General features: G+C 43.9%; 1 protein-coding gene across 3 annotated transcripts in view; it reads left to right on the forward strand.

Annotated features, from left to right (window-relative positions):
- Positions 1–21,853, forward strand: part of CLC-E (chloride channel E) — a 510,115-nt gene that overhangs the window by 281,761 nt on the left and 206,501 nt on the right. For all 3 annotated transcript variants that reach the window (XR_016262323.1, XM_089438419.1, XM_089438418.1), the window contains exon 5: positions 17,539–18,153. Coding sequence is in view for 2 of the 3 variants with exons in the window: in XM_089438419.1 (XP_089294545.1) it covers positions 17,539–18,153 (615 nt within the window). In the remaining variant the exon portion in view is untranslated. The remainder of the gene's footprint in view (positions 1–17,538; positions 18,154–21,853) is intronic.

Below are 21,853 nucleotides of genomic sequence, written 5' to 3' on the forward strand. Positions count from 1 at the left end.
GTAGCTACCTCTCCCTGGTATCAATAATGGCCTCTGGCTGCAACACCAAATGCCCCTCATCATCTGTGGGTGGTAGCTCATCTGTCACTGTCACCTGCTGCCCCAATGCCTTCTTCAGGCATGATACATGAAAAATGTTATGAATCTTGCTGCCTTGGGGCAGCTCCAATTCATACGCGACCTGTCCAATCCTGTGTATCACCCTGTATGGCCCATATACGCGGGGCTTGAGCTTATCAGCTCCCTTCTGCTTCAGTGATGACTGTCGGTATGGTTGTAATCGTAGGTAGACCAAGTCCCCTACCTCAAACTGTCTCTCCACCCGACCCCTGTCAGCATACAGCTTCTGCTGGTTCTGCGCTGTAGCCATATTATCCTTGAGAGCTCGGAGGATATCCTGACTCTCTTGGATCCAAATCTTGGCTCTCGAAGCCTTGCTAGCACCAAACATCATGTCAGCAAAAGATAAAGGATGATATCCATACAAAGCATAGAATGGTGACATACCAATGGACATGTGATGTGTAGTGTTGTAGCAGTACTCCCCCAGATGCAGCCACTTCAGCCATGCTCGCTGCTGCCCACTGACATAGTTACGCAAGTAGCCCTCCAGCCACTTGTTAACTATCTCCGTCTGCCCGTCCGTCTGTGGGTGATAACTGGTACTCGGTGTCAACTCCGTCCCCACCAACTGGAAAAGCTCTTGCCAAAACCTGCCCATGAAACGACTGTCCCTGTCACTGATGATGGTCTTAGGAAGACCATGTAGCCTGAAAACCTCTCTGAAGAACAACTCGGCCACCTGCGCTGCTATGTAGTGTGCGGATATGGCAAAAAAATGTGCGTACTTTGTCAGTCGATCAACGACGACAAAGATACAATCCTTGCCCTGCACCATGGGCAACCCTGTGATGAAGTCCATTGAAATACTCTCCCATTTCCCCTCCGGAATGGGAAGAGGCTGCAATAATCCTGCGGGATGGCTCATCTCCCCCTTGTTCCTCTGGCAAATATCGCATTTTCGGATATGCTAGAGTACGTCCTCCTTGAGGCCCTTCCATGAGAACCTCTCTCTAATGGCCCTGTAGGTTTTGGTAAACCCCTGATGGCCGGCCAATGGTGAATCATGTGATGCCTGAAGTATCTTCTTCTTGAGCTGAGATCCCTCAGTCAAGAAGATTCGGTCCCTATAGTAGATGATCTCATCGATTACCCTGTACCTGTCATTCGCCACCTGCCCATCCAGAACCTCACATGCAAATCTGTCCTTGGAGTACTCTACTAAGAGTCGAGCCCTCTAGTCTGTGTCCAAGCTCATAAGAGACAACGTGGCTGGTCTACGTGAAAGGGCATCTGCTACCACATTGTTCTTACCCTTGACATACTCAATGTCAAAGTCATATGCTTGGATCTTACTGATCCACTTCTGCTGCCTCTCCTGTAGCTGTTTCTGCTCCAAAAAGAACCTGAGGCTATTGTGATCAGTCCTCACCCTGAACCTGTTACCCACTAAATACTGCCAGAATTTGGCCAATGCATGCATAATGGCCAGCATCTCCTTGTCGTATATAGAATACAACCTCTCATGCGGAAGGAGCTTCCGGCTCTCAAAGGCTATAGGGTGACCTCCCTGCATCAACACTGCGCCGATCCCCTCCCGACGCATCACACTCCAAAACAAATGGCTGCGAAAAATCCGGCAATACAAGCACTGGGCAGCTGCTCATAACGTCCTTGAGCCTGTCAAAGGCTCGTTGCACTGTATCCGACCAACTAAATGACCCCTTCCTCATCAGATCTGTCAGGGGTGCAGCAAGCTGTGAGAAACTCTTGACGAACTTTCGGTAGTAAGTACAAATGCCAATGAACCCCCGAAGTTTTGTCACGTTCCTCGGCTCCGGCCAATCTCTGATGGCCCTGATCTTCTCCTCGTGGACTCTCACTCCGTCCACCCCTATGATGTGTCCCAAGTACAACATCTCCGTCAACCCAAACTCACACTTGGAGAGCTTGGCATAGAACTGCTGCTCCTCCAGAATGCGCAACATTGTCTCAATGTGCTGGAGATGCTCCTCCCAAGTCCTGCTGTAAATGAGAATATCATCAAAGAACACCAACACAAACTTCCTTAAGTGACTGCGGAAGATGTGATTCATGCAGGATTGGAATGTAGCTGGGGCGTTGGTTAGCCCGAAGGGCATCACCAAAAACTCAAAGTGCCCATAGTGACACCTGAAAGCGATCTTGGGAATGTCCTGCTCCCTCACGCGAATCTGATGGTACCCAGATCTCAAATCAATCTTTGAGAAGAACCGTGCTCCTCTCAACTCATCAATCCTGGGTATGGGGTACCTGTTCTTCAGGGTCTTCTTGTTCAGGGCCCTGTAATCAATGCACATCCTCAATGTGCCGTCCTTCTTCTTCACCAACACCACGGAAGAAGCAAAAGGACTCGTGCTCGGCCGAATGTGCCCAAGAGCCAGCAACTCCTGAATGGCCTACTCAATCTCATCCCAATAGGCCTTGGGATGCCTATAGGGGGTAGTAATCACTGCCTGTATGCCCTGCTCAAGCTCAATGGTGTGCTCAAACCCTCGATCCAGTGACTATCCCGACGGGATCTCCCCAAACATTGTGGCATACTGGTCAAGGATGGACTATATCTCTGGGTGCACCGTCTATCTTGTAGTCCCTGCCTCTGATGCACGCAGCTCCACTGCCCACTCTACGTCTCCCTTCTGGAAGACTGCCTCCATCCGATGAGCCGAAATAGTCTGAGGCGGATATGTGTGCTGTCCCCGTATCTTCTCATGCCTCCCTGTCTTCTCATCATCCCACTCCATCTCTAGGGCCTTCCAATCTGTCGTGACCTTCCCTAGAGTGATAAGCCACTGAACACCCAATATCATGTTGGTGTTCGGAATATCGACCACGAAAAAGTGGTCAGTCAGTGTGTAGGTGCCCATCGTCACTGATAACTCTGGAACATAACAAGCACACACCATGGTCTGATCTCCTGGGACCAAAACTGAAAAGCCATCAAAGCTCTCTGTCTGTATACCTCTCCGCTCAACCATCTATGCATCGATGAAGTTGTGGGTTGTCCCACTATCAACCAACACTGATACTCGTTGGCCACGTACTGTCCCCCATACGCGCAGCGTCAAAAACTTGGGAACTCCTCGCAACGCTGCAAAGGCCCCTCTGGTAGGTGCGAAAGCTGCACCACCTGCTGCTGCTGGTGGAGGTGGCAAAGGATCCTATGTGGCATGACTATCTCCTACCTCCACATCATCCTCCTCATCCTCTTCCCCGCTGCTCTCGAAGAAGACCTCAATAAAATGTGCCTTGCCAGTAGCACATGTATGTCCCGGTGCCCACGGCTCCTGACAGGTAAAGCACAACCACTTCTTCTTCAGCTCCCTCCTGGCATCATCATCAATCTGTGCTCGTCCTGGATTCCCCTTTGGAGGCGGAATCCTCACATCCTTCCCCTTAGGCTGGAAAGCCTGTCTCTAGGGGTAAGGTGTCCATGTCCTGGGTAAGGCATCCTGTAAGTCCCGGGTCCTGCTAATAGCATCCTGAAGTGTGGCTGGTCTAGTGGATCTGACTAGACCCTGAAGTGGCTCTGCTAACCCCTCAACAAACATGTAGATCCTCCGTGCTGCGAATAGGTCTGGCACCATCACTGAAACCCTCAAGAAGTCTGCAATGTAGGTCTCTGGGTTCCCAGTCTGTTTGAGCCTCGTCAGCTCAACAAAGTGTTGTTTCGGATCCCTCTGGTCAAACCTCACTATCAGTCTCCTGGTGAACTCGGCATATGTCGTCACTATGGAGTGTCTGAGTGTAACCAACCCATGGAACCACCAGTCATAGGCCTCACCATCCAAATGTAATGTCGCCACCTTGATGGCCTCTATCTCCGACATCTAGTTAAGCTGGAAATAGATGTCCAGCTTCTCCACCCAAGGCTTTGCCGAATTGTTTAATGAGCCATCAAACATAGGCAAGTGAAATCTACTAGCTGTGCGGTGGGTGTCCCCATCATGATAATGCCAGTATCCTCTGTGATGGTTGCGGGGTCTACTATCTCGCTGGAGCTGAACAAAGTCTCTGAATGAGAGAGCATCCCTGAACTCCTACCCATAGGCCTGGTACTCTGCAAAATAATCGCCCATATGACCGGGCTCTACCTCCTGCTGGGCTCCGACCCCCATGTTTGCTCCTAGGAAAGTGGGCATGGTAGAGCGTGTAGGGGCATGTGAGGCCACCTGTTGAGTAGTATCACGCTGAGTGGCACCCTGCTTTGGCAAATGGTGAGATGCACCCGATCCCTCACCAACCTAGAAAACCCGTGGGCTCTCACACTGTCTAGCCTCCACCGTCGTGAATCTCTGCCCCATCACCTCGATTTGCCTCAACAGATCCTGCACTAATTTGAGGAGCATGTCCGCAAATTTCTTCCCGTCATCATCTGCCATCGGATCCTCCTGCTCTGCATCCACCACAGGCTCCTCCTGTTCTGTGTTCACCACTGGCTCCTCCTGTTCTGTGTCCACCACCCAAACACAGTCTCCCTCTCCGTAGGTGTTCTCCAACCTACGCTCAATATCTCTGTATTTCCTACCTCTGTAACAGATGTAGGGCTTCTCCTCCGATGTCATAGACTGTTAGTTCCACAGGCTAAGCCAGATCTATGCTCTGATACCACTGTAATATCCCTTATCAGAGATATCCCTCAAACACAAGCAATATAGTAGCCGGGGTGCTCAAAGAGATAAAACAAAAATAACAATAGTGCAACGTACAATAATGTATACATGGAATATAAGCAGATACTCGAGAAATGCTAAGCCATTTTATTATACTGAGTAATGGAAAGAGTACAAGAGGTGATTAGATAGGTAGCACCTCGACTTGCGCAAGGCAAGTGAAGAAATACACTCAGAATGGTAAGGAAATGGCCTCTCTTTGAACTACGTCCAAATTGTCGAAGAACTGCTGTGCTGCTGCTATTGCTGGAATCAAATGAGGATTTGGGGTTGTTCCCTTCCTCAGAAAATGCTGAAACTCTGGAATCAACTTCTACTCAATAAACCCAGAAAAGCCCAGAAAGCTTTCCTAAAATAGTTGATCCCCGAAAATCACCCCCTTGGGGTTCTACGCAATCCCTCAAGGCTCTGCACTGCTTCTGAAGAGAATCCTCCAAAACTTTACTTGAAACTCTGCCAAAATCCTCCAATATGCAAGGGTTGATCCCTTTCTCAATCTCCAAGCTCAAATCCTCCACAAAACCCCAATCCGGAACTCCTACCAAAAGTAACTACGTCCTCCCCTCTCAAGATTACGCAGTCATCAGAATGCTCAGCTCCTCCTCAACTCCAGAAATCGCTCCTCCTACAAAATACTGTTGAAACTACCTTGCTCGAGCAAGCACTCGAAGTCCCCGGGGCTAAGGGTGAGATCTCTGAACGGAGACACTCGATGCACTAAATAATGTTGCAGACAGGCTAAACAGCCAATGTGCTCTAAGTCGAAGTGACTAGCTCAAATGCAACATAATCAAATGATCAAAATGAGGAGGCTCCTCTCTCCTTTATAGCGTTGGCCTCTCTCAAAACCCTAAGGCCCACGTCCTCCAACGTAGCCTCTCTCTTGCCATGTGTTCCTTCTCCATCTGCGCAGTCCCTCCAAATGTCTACGTGGGCCCTTTCTCTACGTGGTCCTTAGGCCCCCTTGGCTCCCCTTTTAAGTTACAACGTTGTGATACTAGGGAGTGACTTTATTCATAAAGTGAGTTATGTCCCCCTTTCCTCACCTTTTTATTTGTAAATAACTATAGAAGGCAAAATTGAGCAAACTGGAATATTCCAATTAGCCATGGCTAATTAGGAATATTACATGGGAGGTATTTGTCCAGAGCATACTGGGTAGGATGAGTCTTCCAGATTGGGAAGAACTGTGGGCGGCTCTTCGCCAAGAGGAGATCAGGTGGTTGAGCAAGGCGGGGAGTTGTGGGAAAGGGGTCAGGATCAAGAAGGAGGGAGAAGAGGATGGGGCTCTAGCATCTGCGAGAAAGCAGGAGAAGAGGAAAAAGGACCTCTCCAAGGTCAAGTGCTTCCATTGTGGGGAACTGGGTCATTTTGCGAACCAATGTCCAAGGAAGAAGAGTAAGGGAGAGGCTTTTGACTCGAAGGCAACGCCAGCGAAGGCGAAGAAGGAAGTTGAAGAGGATGACGATTGTGCCATGAGTGTTCATGTGCCACTTGAAAAGAAGTGGGGAGACATCGAGCTTTAGTCAGGAGGATTACAAGCGATGAGGGGCAGGATCCTTGAGGTACCCAACCTCTTGGATTATACCTTGCTATGGGAGCCCCGAAGAGGAGTAGCAGGACTGGCGAATGTTGGTAGAGACGAATGCGATGGAGCGACAAAGAGTGCTACAGTGCAGGAATCCCAGGATAGCGCGAAGCTAGCAGGTTGCAATAGTGCAAGATGGCACGGGAGTGTTCCACCAGTGCAAGATGGCACAAAGGTGTGCAACGGAGCGAGATGCAGGGAGTTGTTGCAACATCGCAGAGGTCAATAGAGGAAGCTTCAGCATCAGGAGTGTTTCTAGCCTGACAGGGATGTCAGAATTTGGGTGGATCAGTTACTTACTTCTCAGTAACTGAGTTGCAGTGCAGTAGTAGTATGCAGTGGTATGATGCAGCATGATGAGAGGGGATGTAGTGCAGATGCAGTACTAGGAGGATGGACTAGCAGCAACACGGATGCAAAGGGAGCTGCTGTACAGATGCAGCAGTGGTAGTGGCAAGGCCATGGGCAGCAGTACTGGATGCAGCAGTGCAGAGGATGTTGGGCGGGGAGGCCTGGCATCAACACAGGGACCGATGCCAGATAATTAGTGTGATACTCAGTGTGAAGTATTACTAGAGCACAGTCCTCGCTAAGAGGGAGTGTTGATTTGGGGTGGCATCAGATGTGCTCTAGCCATGAAAATTGGTGGAGAGGCTAAAGCACATGAGATCTCCAAGACCCAGAAATGGTTTGGACAAATTGTACCTGGTTTGGGAGATATTAAAATAATTAATATTTTTAATGGAATTCCTAAGTCTAAACTTAGAAAAAATAAAATATTTATGGGTATTAATATAAAACTGGGTTAGAAGGTTCCAAAAGTCATGGATCAAGCTAAATCTAATCTTAACCATTGATTAGAGATTTAATCTCGGCCGTTGAAGGACCAACAAGAAAAGTATAAGAGGAGGCTTGAGGGTCAGTTGGAAAATACACCAGAGTGATCAGTCATTCATTTTGCTAGAGTGGGGTTGCTAAGCAAAGTTGAATCAGTGATCAGCAACGAGGGGCAGTGAGTACGAGGCAGAGAGGCAGGGACAATACTAGGAGACCAGCACAAAAGCAGAGAGAGCGAGAGCAGTAGTCAGTCCAGGCTACGCAGAGCCCAGAGAGACTGCGTCATCCACATAGAGGGCAGAGGGAGTGACGCAAAGGCTCCTAGAGGCTATGTAGTGTCTCAGAGGGCTGATGCAGGTCAACAGGAGGCTGACGCAGAGGCCAGAAGTCCAGCGCTGAGCTTCAATTGTGCTGGAGAGGGTTTTGTGGGATAGGTTTTCTTAATACCTATTTCCGGATTTAGAGGTATTGTTGCCATGTATTTTTCTCTGTCAGGTGAGCCGGTTAGGCACCCAGTTGTATTCAAATAGACTGCATAATAATATAACCCTTAGAATAGCTGCACCGGTTTTCTCGCATTGGGTTTTTCTGGGGACATTTGTCCAAAAAATAACGGTGTCACTTATGTGCTTGTTTTCCTTCAGTTAATGATCTGTAGATGTTGTGACTGTATTGTGTTTATTTCGGTATTTACTGTATTAAATAACTTGTTTGATTTTTAAACAAGTAGAAGAAATAAACCAACAGAATACAGATTAATTTTCTAATGGATAGACTTAGAAAATTCAATAGGCACTGAGTGGCATAATGTCCCAGCTCTGCACAGTTGAAGCATCTGACCTTGGTGATGTCCTTCTTCTTTCTCCTTTGCTACCCTTGTTGTCCCGACGATGCGAGAGTTGCATCCTCCTCCTCCTCCTTGACTCGGGCTCCCTTGCCGCTACTCCCTGCCTTGGTCAACCTCCTGAGCTCTTCTTGTCGAAGAGCTACCCACATCTCCTCCCAATTGGGGAGAGTCGCTCTACCCAAAATACTTTGGACAAATATCTCCCAGTCCTCGATGACTACATTCAGGGCAGTCCTGACCATGAACTTAGGATCTGGTGTAGACCCCACGAAATTCAACTGGTCGCGAATCCCTTGCAACCTGAGAAGGAAGGGATCTATCTCCTCTCCTTTCTGCATCTAGTACTGTCTCAGCTGATTTTCTAATAGCATCTTCCGTTGCACAGAAGAGCCCTGGTACAAGGTGGTCAAGGTCTCCCACATCTCCCTTGTTGTTTCCTTCTCAGCAATGTGTGGTACTACATGATCTTTGACCCCGTCTAGGATCATGCACTTTGCCTTCGCCTGGGCCTCTCGTACTTCTTTGCCACATTAGCTTCAATTGAAACAACAACCACTTTCAAGGCATAGTCCTTGATGCGATGTTTATCTAGGATTGCCAAGATCCTGGTCTTCCAGACAACAAAATGGATGCTCCATCCAATGTGTCCTGATCCCTCAATCCATTCATTGCCATCTTTGCTAAAAAATAAACTGGTTCTCTTCTCCCTCTCCTGCCATCAATCTAGTAGGACTTGGATCTGGATTCCTTGGGCGCAAGAAACCCTCTAAGGAAACAAGCTCCTCTCTAGACTCCCTCCGAGTCCTGATTTCCCTCTTGGAAATCCTCCGGCCAACTATCGAATCACTTTCTCTCCAATCCTCCTTTGTTGCTACAACCCGGATCTAGATTTCTTTGGCCAGAAATCTGTCAAGGCAGTGATTCCCTCTACCTTGGTTCAGTCTCCTTAGACACTATTTTGCACCAATAGAAACAGCATCCCACCAACTCGTCAAACTGAAAATCTGTTGAGCTTCCTTAGCCCCGACAACTTGAAGAATCTAAGCCCTTTATTCTCTACGCAACCATTGCGTGGGCTAGATCAGCTCCTCCTAGCCAACTGAGTCAATCCTTCCTGGCTCAGAAAGATGACATGGCTCTGTGTGAGCCTGATCTGCCCCCCTTTGCCTCTGCGCTGGCCTTGACGGCTGACGCAGCCACTGTGTGGGCTCCTCCCAGCGACTGTGTCACCTCCACCTAGCTCAGAGTACTGATGCAGGCATTACGTGAGCCTTTGCGTCACTCCTACATCTTTGGCTCTGGAACAATGTTGTCACTCGGGACAATTGCTTTTCTGCTGCAAATTCTCTGGATTTCTTGGCTGGTGTCTTCAATCGCCTATGATCTGCAATCCCTCTAATACCATGTGAAAATTTTTGAATCTACACATCAGAAACCCCCACTGTAATTACTGGTTTAACATCTCCTACTTGTTCTTTGCATCAACAAGTTATTTAATTATATAAATATTGATGTAAAACACTATTGCAGCCTACACATACATACAGATCATGAACTGAAATACAGTGAGACAATCACACAAGGGACACCGTTATTTTTGGACAATCATCCCGGAAAAACCCAATTCGAGAAAACCGATGCAGCATATAGAGGTTTTGTATTATTAAGCATATTCTTGAATACAATTAGGGTGCCAGATATGGCTCACCCAACAAAGAAAAATCCTGGCAAAAGTACCTCTATTCGAAGACAAATATTCTGGCAAATTCAGCAACTAGATGATCAAACCCCACAGATGACTTGGTTGTTCCCAGTGCTGGACAGCAATGGCTGCTCCAAGCTCTGCACTGGAACTGCGTCACCTCCTCTAGGAGTTGCGTCACCCCCACAGTGAGCCTCCCTTGCTCAGAAAGTCGATTTGTTGAACTGCTCCCTCTCTACCCCACAAAATCTCCCCAGTGTTGCCTCTAAGGGCCTGCGCCAACCCCTACGGCTTCTGCGTCACTTGCGTCAGCCCCTATAGCCTCTGTGTCACCCTCTCTGGGACTGCGTTGTCTCTCACGGTGATGTTTTGCCTCTCTGTTATGTATTCTTCGGCCTCGGACTGAAGTTCTCTTACCGAACTACCCCTCACTACAACTCAGATCACTAGCTCGATTTTCTCAGCAAACCTTGCTCCAGAAAAATCGAACTCTTTGATCAATTCGGTTTATCTCCAACTAACCCTCAAGCCTCCTCTTATACTTTCCCTATTGATGAATCAACGACTGTGATCTAATCTCTAATCAACGACTAAGATTAAAACAAGCTTGATCCTCGTCACTCAGAACTTTCTCACCCATATCTTTATTAACACACATTAATACTTTTATTTTCCTAAGTTTAGACTTAGGAACTCATTAAAAATATTAATTATTTTAATAACTCCTCATCCGGGTGGAATTTCTCCAAACGATTTATGGGTTTTAGAGATCTCATGTGTTCTAGCCCCTCCACAAAATTTCGGAGCTAAAGCACATCCGATGCTAGCCAAAATCAACAGGTCATTGAGCTCTGACACGCACCTGGATCTTTGGGTTGATGGCTAGCAAGTAAGCTTGATGGTACCCAGAGACGCTGAAAGCTTGAATCCATCTTATTCCCACCCGGATAGATTGCCCTAGTCAGGAATCTAGTCTGTGGCATTGCGGTGCCTAAATTGTTGAGAGACCAATGGATAGATTTCCCTTGTCGGGAATCTAGTCCATGGCATTGCAGTGCCTAAACTTCTTCATAGATGATGTGTTGAGATCTTCCATGTACTTCTTTGATTATATGTACCTCCCTAGTTAAGAGGGAGTGTTGGAAAATGTAACTAGGTTCGGTCTTCATAATTGTACTTGAAGTCAAAATGTAATATATTTGTCAAAAGAAAAGCAAAAATAATTATATTATTATTGAAATTTACTTATTAAAGCATGGGTTTCATGCTTGGTTCATTTGTCTTAGTTCAAGCCTCCATTGTAGGCTTTAGGGTATTGTCAAAGTCAATGTGTTTATTGGTTAAAGACTCCTCCATCATCAAGTCAGCGTCCTCAACGACTCCTTCAAATCGGCCTCAAAGAAACTGTCATAAAATGAACTCATGTAAGCCTATAACAAAGACACAACTCTTCATGAACATATGTTGGCATATTTACATGTGGCAACCACTATATATACAAACCTGGAATCTTCGCATTACACCAACTAAAAACTTGCACTTTCAGAGCTAAATTTCGGTGATCACAGAGAGGAAGTTTCGGTGCAATCTTAGAGATAAGTTTCGGTACCATTACAGAATGGAAGCTCGGACTTCACAAAAGTCTTCGGTGATCCAAGAAATAAAGTTTCAGTATTTACCGTGGATAGTTTCAATGCTATCTCAATTTCGGACTATTATGGTGACCATATTTTCAGGCTATTACAGAGATCATAGTCTCAGTATTATCACAGTTTCAGTGCTATCTTATTTTGGTGCAAAAACAGTGATGAATCCTCACCACAGTGTCACAGTCTAGGAGAAATCTCAGTGAATGATTTCGGAGTTAGTACCAACACGGTGATGTAGTCTCAGTGCAAACACAGTGATAAGGATTTGATGCAAGCACAGTGATGAGGTTGACTTGATGGATGGAGGTGGTCTTGAGTCTAGATTGTAAGGATCTTGGTCATCTCATCTTTTTGAATCTACTGAAGGAAGAATTTGTGACTGGGTTTTTTCCTCGAGGGGGGGTTTTCCCTGGCAGCGTGCCTATATCTTGTGTTATCTTCTACTTGTTACTTGGCATTAGTCTTGATGATAAGAAAGATAATTAATAAGTATTAAGAACTAATAATAATGATGAAAACATCACAAGATAATTATAGAAAATTTCTACAAATCCAGCTCTAATACCATGTAGAAAATATGTGTAGGTAACCCAATAATGCAATATAAATCAAAGCAGAATACTATAACCTACTTCTACTATCAATTTGCAGAAGCTTAAAGATCAAGCTAAACAATATAACCAGAAGAAGAAGAATCAATGGCACAATACACATGAAAATACTTTGGGGAAAGCCTCAGCGAAAAGCCCCACACTATTGTATTATCATACATGGTGGAAATACATAGGAATTATACAAAGCCTTAGCTCTCACAACTAGCCAACTCTCAGTACAATTCTCACAGATGCTCACAGGCAATCTTGGCTTCTCTCTAGCCTTCCTCTCTGCCCTCCAAGCTCCTATTTCCTTGTGCTATTCCGTATGGATGATTCTCTCTCACCAAGTGGAAAACCCATCCTCTAAAACTGTGCAATCCTCAAGGATAAATCCTTGACTGCATGCATGAGTTTTCTCCATGAGAAAACACATGCAACTGATAGTACACTGTCCTTGAACATTTATCTCAACTGTGTCTTTATCAGAATAGACATGCATGAATTTCTGATAAGGGAATCTTCAGTTAACTAGAGTAGCACTAGTTGATTGCATTAATGCATCAACTGACTGTTAACTCACTATTAGTTCCTCAAACAGTTGGGAACTAGTTTAACTGGACTTAACTCAGTGAACTAAGTTAACTAATTACAACTCAAATATAACTCAATCTTATCTCCTTAATTTAAGGGATAACTCTTGCATGACTTCAAAAAGACTTCTAACTTGAATATCTCCAACTAATTAATGTAAAATAAATTAATTAATTATTTCCAAGTAGTTATTAAGACTAAATTCGATTTTAATTCACAATTTAATTCAAGGACAAATTAAATTGGAAATTTATTTGTTGCCATATTTCAACACTCCTTCTCAACAAGAAAGGGATTATCTGCCACCCCGATCCTGTCTCTGTGGAACTCGAATTTACACTTTGTCAAAATGTCAGCATCTTGCTTCTCTGTCGAAATATATTGCAGCAACATGATCCTCGCTTGTGAAAAGCCACAGGCAACAAATCTTGCCTTGTGCTTCTCCACACTACCATCAGCAGCTTGCTTTACCTTGTAAAGCCAACGGGAACTCACAACTGACTTGTTCTCCGATCTCGGAACCACGTCCCAAACACTGTTACGAACTATGGAGTCATACTCCTCCACCATAGCATCAACCTAAATCGGTTGCTGCACTGCTTCCTCAAAGGAAGATGGCTCGATCTCAACACATTCCCCAGCAAGGGCCATGTATCTAGTGTACCTCTTAGGTGACCTCCTCTGTCTATGCTGAGAAGATGGTGCTCCCACATTCTCTCTTGCATCCTCCAACAATCTGTCAGCTTCTCTGGTGCACTTCCATCCATCTTTGGAAGAGTATGCTTGAGTGGATGTCTCCACCCCTAGAACCTCTGCATACGGTTGCTCCGCATCAGTCTGAGGCTCCCCCTCCTTAGGAACCAACAGTTCCTCCACAGCGTGCAGTTGGAGCTCCCTCTCAAGGGAAACTCGCATGGCCTTCTGCTCATCAAACTTGAGATCTCTGCGAACCACTATCCTCTAACTGGTAGGCAAGTACACCTGATAGTTGTGAGGTGTATCAGTGTACCCCACAAATATCCCCAACTTTGCTGTCGGCTCAAGCTTCTTCCATGCATCCTTTGTCACATGGCAATATACCGATGAGCCAAAGATCCTGAAGTGACCCACATCTGGTCTCTTACCGGAGAAAGCTTCCTCTAGTGTCTTCATCCCAAGTATGCGATGCAAGCTTCTATTCTGCAAATAAACCGCTGTGTTGCATGCATCAGCCCACAAGTGAAGTGGTAGGCCTTGATCATGCAGCATTGCCCGTGCTGCCCCTACAATAGTTCTGTTCTTCCTCTCGGCCACCCCATTCTGCTGTGGGTTATGAGGTGCCATCAACTCTTGTTTAATTCCTTCCGCTGCACAGAAGTCCTTAAACTCTTGAGAGACATATTCTCCACCGTTGTCGCTTCTCAAGGCCTTGATCTTCTTCCTTAACTCTTTCTCGACCAAAGCTTTGAACTCACAAAACTTTGTGAAGGCTTGGTCCTTCTTCTGCATGAAATAAATCCAGCATTTACGAGAATAGTCATCAATGAAAATCACATAATAACTTTGCTTCGTTGTGGATGTCGTCGAGAATGGTCCACACAAATCAGTATGAACTCGCTCTAAGATAGCCTCTGCTCGACTGTCTCGATCATGAAAGGAAGACTTGGTGTACTTTCCCAAGGTACAACCTTTGCATGTGTCAACTTGCTCAAGTTTACCTTTGGGAAGTCTTGTAGATATCTGCTGCATTATCTTCAAAGCCCCATGATGCAAATGGCCCAACCGCCTGTGCCACAACTCGCCAATGTCTTGGCTTTGCACCAATTCTGCTTTCGTACTCAATGTTGCACAATCATCTACCTCTAGTTTATAGAGATTCTTCACCTGAATCCTTATCCTCTTGGTCTGACTTGTGGCTATGTGTCTTAGGAACGCCTTTCCTTTACTGAAGACAACATCGTAGCCTTTGTCCTCCAACATCGCGATCGATACCAAGTTCTTCTTCAGTCCAGGCACATACATCACATTTGTCAAGGTGAGAGGAGCTCCATGCTCTCTCTGAAAAGCAACCATGCCCACTCCTGAAACACTATACCTTCCGTCATCACCCATCTCTATGCGCATCTTGAGGTCTTTCTCCTCCAAGGCACTGAATAAATTTTTATCACCGGTCATGTGGAATGAGGCTCCACTATCAAGATACCAGACACAACCCATCATCGATGACACCATGCATGCGATGAGGGTAATGTCCATTTCGAACTGAGAGGCTAATGCCTCACCTTCCGATCCTTCCAAGGATCTCTTCTTGGACTTCTTCGATGGGCAATTAGTCGTATAATGTCCCATCTTGTGACAATTAAAGCATCTTACTTTAGACATGTCAGCCTTTTTCCCTCCATGAGAAGAATATGATTTGAAATGGGAAGCCTTTCCCTTCCCTTTCCTTGCCTTACTTGCTAAGGCCAGATTTTCTTCATCATCATTCTTGGATGAAGAACCATCTCGTGTGCTCCTCCTGTACTCCTCTTGCATAAGATCCGACCACAGTCGTTCCCAATCTGGCAGTTTCTCCCTTCCATTCACAGAGTCCCGGTAGCTATTCCAACTCTTTGGAAGGCCAAGGAGAGCAAGGCTCACCATATCATCATCGGCAATAGTTATTCCCACACTGTCAAGCTCATCTCTGTAGGTGGTGAGCTTGTTCAAATATGTGGAAATAGTATCACCCTTCTCCATTTTGATTCTTCGACGCTTATCCTTGAGCACCAATTTCCTCTGATCGCTATTGTTCTGATAGAGGTCCTTCAATGTCTTCCACATTGAAAATGGAGTATCCTTCCCATGGAGACTCGAGAGAATATGGTCTCGAATTCCCTCAAGGATGATCCATCTCGCCTTCGCCACACACTTCTTCCACTTAGCCAACTCTTGTGCATTAGTTGAAGCTGGCTTTGGGATTTCTTGATCAATGAATTCCTTCAAGCCAATGTCTTCTAATACAGCCTCCATTCTATCTTTCCATGCTATGTAATTTGAGCTACCTTCCAAGGCATATTCAAGTCTCAAGCCATAGAACGCCATTGGCCAACCTTGAAGTATGATATGAATTCGATTTGCACCTGCAACCCTGAACTTCAAACTTCAAATTCTCTTCTCAGTACACTGTTCACAGCTCCGATACCATGTAGAAAATTTCTACAAATCTAACTCTGATACCATGTAGAAAATTTCTACAAATCTAGCTCCGATACCCTGTAGAAAATCTGTGTAGGTAACCGATAATGCAATATAAATCAAAGCAGAATACTATAACCTACTTCTACTATCAATTTGCAGAAGCTTAAAGATCGAGCTGAACAATATAACCAGAAGAAGAAGAATCAATGGCACAATACCCATGAAAATACTTTGGGGAAAGCCTCAGCTAAAACCCCACACTATTGTATTATTATACATGGTGGAAATACATAGGAATTATACAAAGCCTTAGCTCTCATAACTAGCCAGCTATCAGTACAATCCTCACAGATGCTCACAGGCAATCTTGGCTTTTCTCTGCCTTCCAAGCTCCTATTTCCTTGCGCTCTTCCTTGTGGATGATTCTCTCTTACCAAGTGAAAAACCCATCCTCCAAAACTACACAATCCTCAAGGATAAATCCTTGACTGCATGCATGAGTTTTCTCCATGAAAAAACACATGCAATTGATAGTACAATGTCCTTGAACATTTATCTCAACTGGGTCTTTCTCAGAATAGACATGCATGAGTTTCTGATGAAGGAATCTTCAGTTAACTGGAGTAGCACTAGTTGAGTGCATTAATGTATCAACTGACTGTTAACTCACTATTAGTTCTTCAAACAGTTTGGAACTAATTTAACTGGACTTACTTAGTAAACTGAGTTAACTAATTACAACTCAACACAACTCAATCTTATCTCCTTAATTTGAGGGATAACTCTTGCATGACTTCAGAAAGACTTCTAACTTGAATTTCTCCAATTAATTATTTTAAAATAAATTAATTAATTATTTCCAAGTCGCTGTTAAGACTAAATTCGATTTTAATTCACAATTTAATTCAAGGACAAATTAAATTGGAATATTCTTGTTGCCATATTTCAACAATAATGTCATTAATAAAGGAAATTGTTTAACCACCAACTCCTTGAATTTTCCAACACTAAGTAAGCTTGAGATAATCCAGATTGTATATGTATTTTGAAAGCTGTATTAATGAGAATGTGTAGGCCATCTGAATGATTCCTTCCATGTTATTCTCCCAATGTTGTTGCTATTCTGCTGATTTGTCTCCTCTTCCCATATCTGTGGAAAATTGACATTAGAATAGCCCATTGAGTCCAGTGTGTGACTATTGATTGTGATCTGTATATACATATTGCTACTTCACCATTGCCTAAAATTTTAAAGTGGTGCTGTCTCTGGAAGTCTTACCTGTTTTAGAAACCGAAACCATTTCCATGTTTCATGTAACTTTGCCTGTAATATATATTTGCTGCAGCATTACTGTAACCTTTGCTAGTTTCTCCACTCATGTTTTGCTTGAATGTACTCGTCTTTAAATTTCCATGTTTCCAACACAAATGATATGAGAGTTCAGACTGATGATATGTTGTCACTTAGCATGTTTCTTATAATCAATCGGTTAACTTGTAAATGGTATAGGTAGCTGCTAAACTGTTTTGTTTCTTTTATAATAATGCTGCTTGATAAGATCATATCATGCTCTACAGTACCTGAAATATAAGTGAAAATTTATTTCTGCTCTCACAGAATAATTTATTTTTCCATACATTGAAAGGGATGCTACTCAACTTTCCTTTTAAAAAATTGATCCATGATTCTAGATGGTTTAGAGAATAATTTTAATTTTATTAGTACATTTAGAGTTGCATTTTGAATAATTAAACTGGAAATTTGTAGTGCTAACTTCCTCTCTCTTTCTTTTCCAGGTAGGAATGGCTGCCACACTTGCTGGTGTTTGTCAGGTCCCTTTAACTTCAGTTTTGCTTCTTTTTGAGCTGACACATGATTATAGAATAATTATCCCTTTAATGGGTGCTGTGGGTTTTTCTTCATGGATTTCATCAGCTCTTACGAGAAAAAAGAACAAGAAATTGGATGACAAGAAACCAATATCTTTTAATGTCAATAAGAGAGAGAACAAACAATCCCTGGAGGAAAATCCATTGTTTGGCTTTCATCAATCCAAAAATTGCCAATCTAGATCACTAGATTTTGTTGAGTCTCTACCCATGTCAAAGGAAACAGTTCTACACAGAAGAAATTTGTGTCAACTTGAAAGTTCTATATGTATGGATAGCTCAAATTTCAAAGAGGAACAGTTGGAAGAAATGATTCCTGTTGCAGCAGCAATGCGAACCCACTACGTTACTGTCTTTCAACACACTTCTGTACAAGATGCACTGGCTCTTATGCTTGCAGAGAAGGAATGGTGTGCATTGGTTGTAGACAGTGACAATTATTTGAAAGGAATCTTGACACTTGGAGATATCCAACGGTATGGTAAAATGGCAAGGGCAAGGGCAAGCAACAAGCTAGTTGAGGTAAACTGTAATATAATGTTCTTATCTGGGAAAATCTAGAATTGTCTTCATATGGTGCCATTATTGTCGAAAATGGTTTTGCTTTTTGCTTGCTATTGTAAACTCCAGTATGTAAAGGTTTAACATATCTCAGCCTTAAACTACAACTCATGTATGTGGATATATATTATAGGCTGAATGGAATTTGGTTTCTTTTGCACACACAATAGTTTTCCTTTTTTGTCCTATCATGTACGATATCAAATACTTCGATCTTAGAATGTTTCTATAATGTCATGACATGATTTTTCATGATGGTTACTGTTACCTACATACATGTGTGGGTAACCCTAGGAGAAAGCTTGTTTCCTAGGATGCAGTTTGCTACCCAGTAGACCCACCACGATCCATAGATAGCTTGCCTTAGATTCCTCTTATCTATTCTCTGGTTAATGCATTCATTCATCTATCTTACTCATCTGATGATGATGGGTCATCTATTGTGCAGTACATTAACCGTTTTTGTACTCAAGTGCTTTCATTTAATGTTTAAAAGCATTCTAGTATGGATCACAGGTTGAATTGAATAATTTACCACTATTGATGATCTGTAAACTGCTGTGGATATTCTATTGGATAGTTCGTCACAACAGATTTACTAAAATGTATTTGAAAATTTGAATCTATAGTAGGAAGGTTAAGTTCTCCTTAGATTTCTGGATTTGTTAATTATTGTGTTATGTGTTGATTTCTGGTAGCATTGTATGTGCTCTAAGCCTCAAAATTTGTAGGGAGGCTAGAACACATGTATTCCAAAATACCCAGAAATCGTTTTGGGAAATTCCACCTAGAGACAGTTTTATTAAAATAATTAATTAATTTTAATGGATGCCTAAGTCTAAACTCAGGAAATTAAAATAATTAAAGGTGTGAAAATTCTATCACTGCAACAACTGATTTACTTTTCTTACTTATTCTTCAATAAGTTATTTATGAAATTCCTTCAATAAACATTAAAATAAATTCTGCTGCAGATTTCACATCATAATACAGAAACAAATACATGCACAAGAATCAACACATTGACACAATTATTTTGGACAACAATCCCCGGAAAAACCCAATGTGGGAAAACTGGTGCAGCAAGGGAGGATTTTATTATTCAACAATTCTTTAGTACAACAGGGTACCAAACTGGCTTACCCATAGAGAGAAAATTCTCCAGCACCTCTCCTAGTCCCAGCGTCAGCCCTACTTGACTGTGTCAGCCCTAGACCTCTTTGCGTCACCCACGCAGGCCCAGCTAGCGACTGCACAGTCTCCTGTTGTCTCTGCGTTTGCCTGAAATGCTCTACGTCTGCCTCTCCTGCCTCAGAGCTCGTCTCCAATGGCTGATCCTGTCTCTCTGTTCCGTACTTGATGCCTCCTGACTGCTCACCAGACCACTAGTTCCAATTCTTCAGCTAACCACGCTCCAGAAATTGAACTAACTGGTCTCCCTTAGTATATTTTCCAAGTGACCCTCAAGCCTCCTCTTATACTTTTCTCGTTGACAAATCAATGGTCGAGGTTAAGTCCCTAATCAACAGCTAAGATTAGATCTAGCTTGATCCATGACTTTTGGACCATTCTAACACAGTTTTATATTAATTCACATTAATATTTTATTTTTCCTAAGTTTAGACTTAGGGACTCCATTATAAATATTAATTATTTTAATATTTCCCAAACTGTTTAGAATCTGCCCAAACCCTTTCTGGGTATTGGAGATCTCATGTGCCTTAACCTCTCCACCAATTTTCGTGGCTAGAGCACATCCGATGCTACCCCAAATCAACACTCCCTCTTAGCGAGGACTGTGCTCTAGCAATACTCCTCACTGAGTATCACCCTGATCATTCGGCATCGGTTCCTGTGCTAATGCTAAGCCTCACTGCTCAATATCCTCTACACTGTTGCATCCTCTACTACTGCCCATGGCTCTGCCACTGCCATTGTTGCATCTGTATGACAACTCCCTCTACATTCGTGTTGTTGCTGGTCCTTTCTCCCAACACTGCATCTGCACTGCAAATCCCTCTGCATCCGTGCTGTTATCACTCCCATTTTGCTACTGAAATGGGTTCTTTACCATCCCCATCTTTTCCCCGAAGTAGTCAAACTTTGTCCTTCCAAGGGCCTTGGTGAGGATGTCTGCCACTTGCTCTCCTATGGGAGTGTAGCTCAACTGTATAGCTCCTCGTTGGACACAGTCCCTGACAAAGTTACATCGTATATCAATATGCTTCGACCTATCATGAAACACTGGATTCTTAGAGAGCTTGATGCAACTCTGATTATCGCACAGGATCCTGGTCACCTCCATATTCCTTCTGAATAGTTTCACAAGCAGTTTTCTAAGCCATATGGCCTCACACAAAGCTATGCTCGCCGCCATATATTCTGCCTCAGATGAGCTCAGAGCCACGGACTTTTGTTTCCTACTGCACCAGGAGGTCATTCCTGATCCAATGTTGAAACAATACCCAGTGGTACTTTTCCGATCCACTGAACTTCCAGCCCAATCTGCATCAATAAATCCACTCAAACTGATATCCTTACCTTTGGTGTACAAAAGTCCATAATTGATTGTTCCCTGTAAATACCTGAGAACGTGTTTGGTTGTTGCCCAGTGTGCCCTCTTCGGTTCCACCATGAACTGACATCAGGGACCCTATGAGCTGCCTGTATAGGGTGGGATCAACATCCTTGTCTTCTGATGCATCAATCTTCTTCTAGTTGGTGATCATTGGCGTAGCCATGGGTCTATAGTCCTCCATCTTGAATCTTTTCAAGATTTTTGTAGCATACTTCCCTTGCCCAAGGAAGATTTCTCCCTTCTGTTGCCAAACCTCCAACCCTAGGAAGTAATGCATTCGTCCCAGATCCTTCATATCGAATTTTGTGGCTAGATTCTTCTTGCAGTCCCCAATGAACCTGGATGATCCTGTCAGAAAGAGATCATCCACATACAATACTAAGATTAGTGGCTCGTTCTCTACAACCAGATAGTAGAGATTCGGATCCGCGTCACTCTTGACAAATCCCATCTTCTCCAAGTAGCCCTCTATTCGTCCATACCATGCTCTCAGTGCCTGTTTTAGCCCATACAAGGCTTTCTTCAATCTGCATACATGAGACTTCTTCTCATGTGTCTCAAAGCCCTCTGGTTGTTCAATGTATACCTCTTATTCTATTACCCCATTCAGAAATGTCTTTTTGACATCCATCTCATGAATCTCCCATCCCATCTGAGCTGTAAGAGATATCACGGTCCTAATAGATGTATACCTAGCTACTGGGGCGAAGGTCTCCTCATAGTTAATTCCTTCCTTTTGAGCATACCCCTTAGCCACAAACCTGGCCTTGTATTTCTCAACACTGTCGTTTGCAGCGTATTTGATCTTGTAGATCCATCTTGAACCTACCACTGATCTGTCTTGAGGCCTTGGCACCACCTCCCAGACATCGTTCACCATTATGGAGTTGTACTCCTCTACCATCGCGTCTAGCCAAACCTGATATTGAGTTGCCTCCTTGAAACTGGTAGGCTCTCCATCCTGAGCTACTAATGCTTGATATCTATCTGGCTATTTTCGCTCCCTCTTATTGTTTCTTGGCGCACCGATGAAGTCCTCTACATCTCGCAGAATCTGACGAAGTTCCTTGCTAATTCTTCCTC

Source organism: Pinus tabuliformis, chromosome 9, assembly GCF_031772625.1.
Source record: "Pinus tabuliformis cultivar Carrire ecotype Pingquan chromosome 9, CPIR1, whole genome shotgun sequence".
Taxonomy (NCBI): Eukaryota; Viridiplantae; Streptophyta; class Pinopsida; order Pinales; family Pinaceae; genus Pinus; species Pinus tabuliformis.